At 50.1% G+C, this 9643-nt stretch overlaps 1 protein-coding gene across 2 annotated transcripts; it reads left to right on the top strand.

Moving 5' to 3' along the window:
- Positions 1 to 6575: 6575 nt before the first annotated feature.
- On the top strand, positions 6576 to 8636 carry AQP7 (aquaporin 7). 2 transcript variants are annotated; one of them, XM_023524076.1, is made up of 5 exons: positions 6576 to 6699; positions 7087 to 7224; positions 7433 to 7551; positions 7731 to 7948; positions 8346 to 8636. In XM_023524076.1, the coding sequence occupies exons 1-5, from the start codon at positions 6603 to 6605 to the stop codon at positions 8626 to 8628; spliced, it is 855 nt and encodes a 284-aa protein (XP_023379844.1). In that variant the 5' UTR covers positions 6576 to 6602; the 3' UTR covers positions 8629 to 8636. The 2 variants fall into 2 exon arrangements, with proteins under 2 accessions (XP_023379844.1, XP_023379845.1); XM_023524077.1 differs by having other exon boundaries at positions 8402 to 8429.
- The last annotated feature ends 1007 nt before the right edge of the window (positions 8637 to 9643 follow it).

Genomic DNA, 9643 nt, shown 5'->3' with positions numbered 1-9643 from the left:
GACCCCCTCCCCACTGCTGACCCCCCGGGTCGCAGTGGCCATTTCCTGGCCTCTGAGCTGGGATCCTGAGGGGGAAGCATAGGAAAGTAAGGAGAGAGCTCCGTCTTCCTCACCAAGTCTTTCTGGGAGAGAAAGGTCTCATAATATGTGGGGGCGTAACAAAGCCATGGGCTGGAGGGAGTCAGGGGGCATGGCTGGAAGTGAGGAGAAAGGAAACTACAGGGAAAGAGATTAGAGAGAACATTGAATCAGGCTTCGAGAATTAATTCTGAGGGCAATACAAAGACACTGAAGGCTTTCAAGCAGGGGAACGTTGTGGTCAGATTTGGATTTTAGAAGGATATTCTGGGTGTGGTGTGGAACCCCAGCAGAATGGGCAAGGCTGGAGGGAGGGGAATCAGTTAAGAGACTGTCACAATGACCTAAGATAGAGAGAGAATGGTAACTGGTCTAGGGATGGAGAAGAAGGCACATGTTTGAGGCCATCAGAGAAGATGGAATCAAGGAGACTTCGCAAGCCAGAGACGTGGGGTAAGTGCTGAAGGAGCTGTTCTGAACCCAGGGCCCAGAGCAGGGCAAAAGGTGAGGTCAGTTTGGATGTAATCAGGTGAGGTGCGGGGTGAGAAACCTGGGGGTGGTTGGATTTAGAGGTCTAGAGCTCCAGGTCGTGGTTTGGGCTGGAAGTAAAGAGTTACGGTTCATCAGAATATGGATGATGGTTATAAAAACTGTCCAGTGAGAGTATATAGGAAGAGAAAACAAGTTAAGTACAGAGCTCTGAAGAATGAAGAGGAGCACACAAAGAGGCCTGAGAAGTATTGGCCAGAAAGGTGGGAGGAAAAGGTAGGGGGAGACCAGGTTACAGAAGTGTGGGTTGGGGGTGGTCCACAGCAGGGAGTGGTCAGCCGTGTGGGAGGCTGCGGACAGGTCGGAGAAGGTGAGCACCGACAAAGGCCTGTAGGGTTTGGCAACACGGAGGTCACTGGGGACCTCGGCAAGGGATCTTTTAGTGGATGATGGGACAGAAACCACTGTTCCAAGCGGGAGGTGAGTTTTCTTAGAAGTTCCCTCTCTCTCCACCTGCTTCAGCCCTGCCATCTACCCCAGCCAGCCCCTGCCCTTCAGCTGTAGCCATGCCTGTTTGCACCTTACAGAGGGCCCTGGTCCGTGGAAAGATGGGGCAGCCTCTGGGAAGGGAAGCAAAGATGGCAAGGAACATGCCGAGGAAGTCGGGAGAGAGAAGAAGTGTCTGTGAGAATGTGAGTGTCCCTGTGGTTGTGTGTGTGTGTGAGTGCACGTGCATTGAGTCACATGGTAGGAGATGATGGGGCTCATGGAGCCCAGGGGACTCTGGACACCTGGGTTCTTATCCTGATCCTCCACCGAGTCACTAGCTAGCTGGCCTTGGGCAGATCTCTCTGTGGCTCAGAGTCTGTCTTCTCGGTTTTGAAGGGTGTTGAATGGGGCCTTCATGGGCTTTGGAGCTGGGTTTGAATTCTGGCTCTGGCTCTGTTATCTTCTAGCTGTGTGATCTTCCACAACATCTTAACTGTTCAGGACATTAGCTTCCTCATTGGTAAACAAAACATTAATATCGAGCTGGCAAACTTGTGTAAAGAAAGCCAAGAGCCCACATGTGTTGGTCTCTGGTCATTATGACAAGTGCTCTCAGCTGCTCTCTTCTCCCTGCCTCCCACCCTCCCCTCTCCCCCATTACCCATCCTCCTGCTTGGCTCCTGAGCTGTGATGGCAGCACTGGATTTTGTCCCACCTTAATTCAGAGCAAAGTAATTCATTTATGACAAAACATTCCAGTCCCATGAGGGCAGTTAAACCTTGGAACTGTAGAGGCAAGAGGGTGCTTCCTGAGAAAACTCATAGAGGAAAGAGGTACCACCCACAAAGAATGATGCCTGCACATGTCTGTGTTTCTCTTCCTTTTATTGAGATTATTATTGAGCACCTACTACATGCCAGGCAGTGATGTTAAGCTCCGTACATGTAACACCTTCCAAAATCCTTGCAATAATCCTGTGAGAGAGGGTCTATTATTATCCCCAATTTCTCAGATGGAGAAACTGAGGCTCCACAAGACTGTCACTTGCCCAAGATCACAGTTTAAGTTAAGAGTAAATCCAGCCCAGCCTAATATCAGAGTCTTGACTCTTAATCTCTATGCTCTGCCCCTTAGTGTAGCTATGGCAGGATTTCTAACATCCTGGCCTGTTAACTCTCCCCCAGCTGAAGTAAGGCCCTCGCTTTCAGGCTTTGGGTAGTTCAAGAACTCTCTCTGGGCCTTGGTTTCCCCATTTGTAGAGTGAAAGCAGAAACATTTGCTATTCAGATTTGCTGTGAGGATTGAAGGGAAGTAACACTTATAAAAGAACTTTGGGAGGTTTAAACTTATATAGGACATTGTGTTGTTATTTTTAGTTGTTGGACCTGTACCAAGTTGATAGAAAGCTCAGTGAGTCATCACGGTGAAGGTTTTACAGAAAAGCAAGTGTGACCTTGGGTCCTATTTACTGCAGCCTGGATGAGGGAAATGGACTGTTCTACTCAATTCTCTGGGGGCGTTGTCCTCAGGGCTGGCCTCGTGGCTGTTGGAGGGACTTGGACAGTCTGGGCCATATTCACTGACCAGGGAGGGGAGGGGCTGGGCCATCAGGGCTCTGGAAAACCAGCTGTAGATATAAACCATGGGCAAGGGTTGCAAACTCACACATTCCAGGGGCCAGAGAGAGCAACTCAGAGTGGTGGGGTCTGTGGCTAACTGCAGAGTGCTGACCTGCGTAAGTACATAGCTGCCACTACTCTGGCTGACTGTGGCCATGCAGGGCAGAATGCAGGCAAGCATTACTGGGCTTCTGAGTTCTAGCAAGAAGCTGATACTTCTGGTCATAAATACCAAGTTATCCAAACAGAACATATGTGCTGAATGGATTAGGTCCACGGGCTGCCAACGGTAACCGTGACACAGATCGTGTGGAGTTCATTCATTCATTACTTTTAGCAAACAGTTCTGAGCTCCTACTTGGAAATGGGGACCCTGGGCCTTTAGACCCTCCATGCGGCTCCATTCCCTATACCTCCTGACCCCCCAAGCCTGTCAGACTATCCTGGCCTCACTCCCAACCTCCACGCCCCATCTCTTCCTGTCCTCTCCTGCCTCATCCTACCCTTGGCCCTAAGCCAGCCCATCCCTGGGCCCCTCCGCATGTGCCCTGGGGGTCTTGAGGAAGCCGGTGGGCTCTGCTCACTGCCTTTCCCATACTCTATCCAGGCTATTTCATCTTTTTCTCAGACTTCTCCAAAGATGCTCTGTACTTTGCCTTTTTTTTTTTTTTTTAAATCAGCAAATGGCTTGCTCTCCAGCTTGACAGTGAAAACCATCAGGTAGACTTCCAGTGTCTGCCACCTCACTCACCTGTCCCTCTTACCACCAGACCTCACCTACCTGTGCATCTATATATCTTCCCCTCTTCTAGGGTGGGCCAATCTCCTTCATGGAGGAGCCCCGCCTCCCAGTCTACTAAGGTACTTGTTTCTGTCCTTTTCTCTCTCCTTTATCTTCAGCCTCTCCCTTCCTTCTCAGGCAAGTTCTCAAAGAGATGTCTACATTGATCCCTTCAACTCTTCCTTACTACTTACTCACCTCTCAGTCTCTGGGACCTCACTTCTGTCCCCATGGCCTGATGGTACAGTGCTCACCACATTACTAATGGCTGCTGGATTGTCACATCCAAAGGGATGCTTTCCAGACCTTCATGTACTTGACCTGGAGGCTGCAGGTGACTGTGTGAACCATACTCTCCTTGGGACACTGCTTCTCCCTGGTGTCCAGGACGCATTCTCTTTTTGTTCTTTTCTCATTTCTACACCTGCTCCAGCTGGGGCTTCTAACACCCACCCGTGAGGGCTGGCGTGTGGCTCTAGGTTCAGCCCTCAGGTGCCGTCCCACTCTGTGTCCTCTTCCAGGAGGCCTCTTGCTCCCCAATGGCTTCGGCAGTAGCCTCCATGTCCACAATTCTCCAGGTTTTCTTTTTCAAAAACTCTAGAACAGACTTGCCAAGGGAAATACCATATAGGCCACATTTGTAATTTCAATTTTTCTAGTAGCCATATTTAAAAAAAGATGACAGGTAAAATTTTAATAATTACTAATATTTAACCTACATATCCAAAATATTACCAGTTCAACATGTAATTAAGATAAAGTTATGAATAAGATTCTACATTCTCCTTTTCCTACTAAGTCTTTGAAATTTGTACTTTACACTTACAGCAGATCTCAATTTGGACTCGCCACATTTCAAGTACGTAATGGCCACATGTGGCTAGTGCCATCATATCATATTGGATGACACAGATCTAGATTCTGATTTCCAGCAGTCTGGAATCTAGAGGTCCCTCAGAGAGAATATGTCCAAAACACAGAACTTTTCAAAGGTGGTGCCATCTGAGTGTGGCTTTAAAGAACAGTATTAATTTTTCAGGATCTAGGGTCAGCTATTCCATACAGAGGGAAAAGCATGTGCAAAAACACAGAGGAATAAGAAAGCAAGGCACAAAGGGTGTAGCGTGGTGGTTTTGTTTGAGGCTGTCTGGCACAGGTGACTGCCTAGTTTCAAATCCTGACTCACTACGTGCAGGCTGTGTACTTTGGACAAGCTAACTCAACTTCTCCAAGCCTCAGATTGCCCATCTGTCAAATGGGGAGACTAACAATAACCAATGCATATGTTGGTGTAAGAGTTAAAGGCGACGGTAGATATAACTTGCTTACCAGTACCTGGCACATAGTAAATGCTCAATAAATGGTTATTATTATTTAGTAATAATACTGTTGCTGAACATAGAGAACACTGGAGCAGATATGAAATTGAGAGGCAGAAATTATAAAGTTCTTAAGTGGTGGCCTACTGGGTTTGAACTTTATCTTAGAAATGGAGAGGAGCCAGAGAATGTTCGAATGAAGGGCATGATCAGATTTTTGTGTTAGATCACTCTGGCTGCAAGGAGGAGGCAAAGATCTGGGGAGAATGTAAGCAGAGCTGATTAGGTCTCTGGGGGAAGAGGGAGAGGAAGCTCTCATTTGTGACATCCAAGTTTCTGGCTTGGCTAAGTGGGATGGAGAACATAGGATGAGGGTCACATTTTCTGAGACGGTGGGCTTTCAACACAGAGCCTGAAATGCCTATAACATCCAGACTTCCAGTGGGTATTTGGAAATATGGATCTGGCTCCCAGACGAAGGTTTTGAGAATTTAGTACGGCAGGCATATCTGAAGCCATAGACTTGGTAAAAAGACCCAAGAAGAGTGACTGGGGTGAGACATGAAAGGGGCCAGGGATGGTGCTCTGGGATCATCTATGTTTATGAGGCAGATGAATGAAAAAGAGGGAACAGTAGAGAGGGAGAGGCTATGTAGGTAAGAGGAGAACCTGGAGAGAGAGATGTCATGGAGGCTAAGAGGAGGGACTTTCCAGGAGCTCAGAGTGGTTAAGAGGGTCAAAGTTAGTAATGTCAAGTAAGACAACGTCTGAAGGGACCTTTGAGAAATCAAGAGGCTGGAGCCCTCAGAAAGAGCTTAGGTGTCCCTGACATGTGGAAGCCAGATTAAGGAGGGGAGAGCAAGGGAAGGGATAAAGGAGCCAGACAGTGGGTTCTTTCCTGAAGTCTGACTGACACAGGGAGGGGGCATCCAGAAGTCCACAACTGGACAGGGAAGCTGAGCTGAGGTGGCAAGGTTTACATTTAGGAAGGGAGAGACCCGAGTCTATGGGAGCCAGTCAAGGGGAGGCTGGAAGATACCAGCAAGAGGGAGGCCTCTGCAGAGGGAGGGAGGGACTGGGTGCAGGTACCAGGGCTAAAGGGATAGGCAGATATAGATTCAGGTGGGCGGCTGAAGGAAGTTGAGTGAGGGCCTAGCTTCAGGACTCTAATCTCCCTAGGAAAGGGAAAGGGATCACTGAGGAGATCCAGCAGTTAGGGATGGGCAAGAGCTAGAAGTTCAGGAATGACACCTGAGGGCGAATGTTGCTGAGCTAAGAGAGTTAGAACCCCACTGGCTTCCAGGGCTGACGTGTGTGGGGGCAGGGTGGGTGGTGGGTGGGTGAAGGTTGGAGGTGTGGGTTAGTGGCAGAGTCTATGAAGTTTGATCCCTTGAAGAAACTTCCTTAAGGCTAGGCTCAAATGTCAGATGCTCTGAGGGGTTCAATCCATACCAGCCATGCCCTCCTCGAAGCCTTGTCCCCTCCACTGAACTTCAGATAAGCTTGCAGTCCAGGGGCCTGGAGGTGTCTGGAAGAGCCCCTGACTCTACTGCCCCACTCCGGTTCCTCTAATGCCCCCCGCACAGCTCTCACTGGTCAGATCTTAGAGACCTATTTGACAGGGGCCAGGGGTCATGAAGAAGGAAGTCTCTGGAGGAAGAGGGCATGGCAGAGGGTCTCTAAGGGTAATGCAGGGAGGCTCAGGGTGTGAGGGCGAGGAGCCCAAACTGAGCTCTGAGCCCTCCTCTGAGGTCCGAGCTTCTGGGCAGGCAGTCCCCTCAGAGGCCCCTCCCTCGCAGGTGTTTGGCCTTGGTTCCGTGGCCCATATGGTTCTAGGAGGAAGCCTCGGGAGCTACCTCAGTGTCAACCTAAGTTTTGGCTTTGGAGTCACCATGGGCGTGCACGTGGCAGGGAAAATCTCTGGTGAGTGAGCCTGGGCCCTGCCTGGGAATCCCTTCCTTGCAGGCTCTTCCTGCCCATCTCTAGCCAGCACTTGCTCCGAGTCAGCCAGCACCTCACCCTCACTGGCTACTTGGAGGGATAATACCCTAAACTCCTTTCCTCTGTCTTATCCAGACTCTTAATGAGCCCCCTTGACACATCATTTTTATTAGCTGGGTCAACTTAGGCAAGCTTTTTCCTTAATGGTGAAATGAAGATGGTAGTCCCTGCCTTGTTGGGTCCTCATGAGAATTAAATGAGTGTATTCCATAAATGCTTGCCTTATTATATTGTTGTTGCTCTCAATATTATTTATTATTGTTGTTGGTTTCTGCTCTCACTCTCACGACACATTTGCCCATCCTTCAGGGGCCCACATGAATGCAGCTGTGACCTTCACCAGCTGTGCACTAGGCCACATGTCCTGGAAGAAATTTCCTGTGTACGTACTGGGTCAGTTCCTGGGTTCCTTCCTGGCTGCTGCCACCATCTACTGCCTCTTCTACAGTGAGTGTCCTTCCCTGAGTTGTTTGTTTCTGGCCTCAGCCTCCTTCTCTGAAATATGGACAGATTCAACCTCTGTGTCCTGGACTGAAAATGTCTGGGAGAGAGAACCCTTGGAAGCACTCTCTGCCCCTCCATCCTACAACCTTATTTCTAGGCTCCAGTGGGGTTGAGCTAGGGATAGGTTCACACTCCATCTGTGTCTCCACAGCAGCCATAATCAACTACTCAGGAGGACATCTGACAGTGACTGGTCCTGTAGCCACCGCTAACATTTTTGCTACCTACCTTCCTGATCACATGACACTGTGGAGGGGCTTTCTGGATGAGGTCAGTGGTCCAGGGTGGGTGAACCTCCTCAGGCCCTCCCCACCTCAGGAAGAGGCCAGTAGGCAGCCCCTCACCATAGAGAGGACAAGAACTCTGGATGGGAACTGTACCAAGACATGTCCCTGCCAGCGGGTTTGGGCTAGTGGCCCCGGGTGGCTGCCACGGCATCTGTTCCCCAGGTGATAGTTACAGGGATGCTCCAGTTGTGTCTCTCTGCCATCACGGATGAGGAGAACAACCCAGCACTGCAAGGGACACAGGCTCTGGTGATTGGCATCCTTGTTGTCATCATTGGATCATCCCTGGGCATGAACTCAGGCTATGCCATCAATCCATCCCGGGACCTGCCTCCTCGCTTCTTCACCTTTATTGCTGGTTGGGGCACACAGGTCTTCAGGTACTGCCCTGCCCAGCACATTCCTGTGAGCTTTCTGTGGGTTCTTTGCATGCAGGGTGTGGGGAGAGGGGAGTGGAGATGATGTGAGGAGCAGCACAGGAGAGTTCTGCAGAGCTGCCAGGTGGCCTGGGGAGGCAGGAGTGGGTCCTGACCTTCCCCCAGACCAGCACTAATGCAGATCCTGCTGCTGGACTGAATGTAAATCCTGCCCCCAGATAAGTCCCTGTTCCTGAATCAGGGCGAAGCTGACCAGGGCCCCAGACTCAGAGGTGACTCTTGGGCTAGGATAGGGGTCACTCGTCTACTCTCAGGCCCTACTCCCCGTCTCGGCCTGGGTGGATGTAGGCGATATTCCAGGCCTTGGTCCCTTCAATAGGCCTCTGCCTCTTGCCTGCAGGGCCAAAAACTGGTGGTGGGTGCCAGTGGTGGCACCACCCCTGGGTGCCTACTTAGGTGGCATCATCTACTTGGTCTTCGTTAGCTCCACCATCCCACGGAAGCCCCAGACACTGGAGAACCCCGTGGAATATGAAGACCACAAAATACGCACGTTGCCCAAGACTATGGCTCCTCAAACCATGACCTCTGCCCTTACCCATGTCTCCGTGTCCCCCCACAACAGACCTTCAATCCAGCCTGGCCCACCCTTAAGTGACTCCATCTACATAGAGCGATTCTAAGTAATATTCTGACCTGATTCTCACTTCAATAAAGCAAGCCTTGTCCCAAAGTAGCACCCTCGCTTCCTGGGTGCCTCCTGTGGTTGGGTTTCCCTCCTGGATTCTCCCAAGAAGTCTAAGGTTATGCAGTAGCCCAAGGCTGGAGCATGGAGCTAAGAGGCTTCCAACTCCTTCCAGCCCTGGGAGCCAGGGTGCCTCCTGGAGGAGAATGGGGAAGGGCCCACCCGCCCCCTCAGGAGGGACAGGATGAGATTAAAAGCTGCCAGACACAGAACAGTGAACTTTAGGCATAGGGCAGGAGAGGGATGGTTTTGGGAAAAGGACAATAGCTTGCTGGTTGGGGGGTCAGCTCTGGGGATGCCTTGAGCTGTCCTAGGAAAGGGCTCGAGACTCTTCCTCAGTTTTGTCCAGGCCTTGGACCAAACAAAACAAGGCCCAAGTGTGTAGGTCAGAGTTTCTCAACCTTTTTTCTGAGGGGCATCTCCTCAGAAGTCTTTTAGATATTTTTTCTTAATTATGTGATATTTTGACACCACATATATACTGTGTATCTATTTATATACTTTATGTATATCTGTACTTTATACAAAAATAGTAAGATTTTTTTCATCTCCCTCTTCCAAGAATCAATTTTCTCTCCCTTGGGGGCAAAATTACCCCCCACTCTTGAAAATGCCTGATGTTGACTGAAAGTAGGTAAAGGGTTAGACTCCTCTTCCTTCTTCCTTGTGCCAGAGCTCTCCCACATTAAGGAATTCCAGAATTTGAAAGATGCGGAGATGGAAATCCTTCCAAAAGGTGTAAAGACAGGAAACGAGCTCATGCCATTCGGGGGACAGTCCCAGAGGTTGGGCGGCAGTGGAGCAGCCAGGATCCACCGGCTCTGGGGTCAGGCAGAATCATCCTGCTTTCTGGGATTCAGAAGGCAGCATCACCCATGGTTCCTGTCATTGCTTGTTCACTTATCCTTTCAAAATTATTGAGCACCTCCCATGTGCAGGCCTTGCCTGGGCAC

This window comes from Pteropus vampyrus, unplaced genomic scaffold (assembly GCF_000151845.1).
Source record: "Pteropus vampyrus isolate Shadow unplaced genomic scaffold, Pvam_2.0 Scaffold436, whole genome shotgun sequence".
In the NCBI taxonomy this organism is placed as follows: Eukaryota; Metazoa; Chordata; class Mammalia; order Chiroptera; family Pteropodidae; genus Pteropus; species Pteropus vampyrus.
The sequence above is the reverse complement of the archived record's forward strand: the minus strand, read 5'-3'. Positions and strand labels throughout refer to the sequence as shown.

Bases quoted from the DNA above. Each gene is read 5' to 3' on its own strand.
- AQP7 (XM_023524076.1), top strand. From the start codon at position 6,603: ATGGTTCTAGGAGGAAGCCTCGGGAGCTACCTCAGTGTCAACCTAAGT. The intron at 7,225-7,432 runs GTGAGTGTCCTT...GTGTCTCCACAG, and splicing joins CATCTACTGCCTCTTCTACA to CAGCCATAATCAACTACTCA. The intron at 7,949-8,345 runs GTACTGCCCTGC...TCTTGCCTGCAG, and splicing joins TGGGGCACACAGGTCTTCAG to GGCCAAAAACTGGTGGTGGG.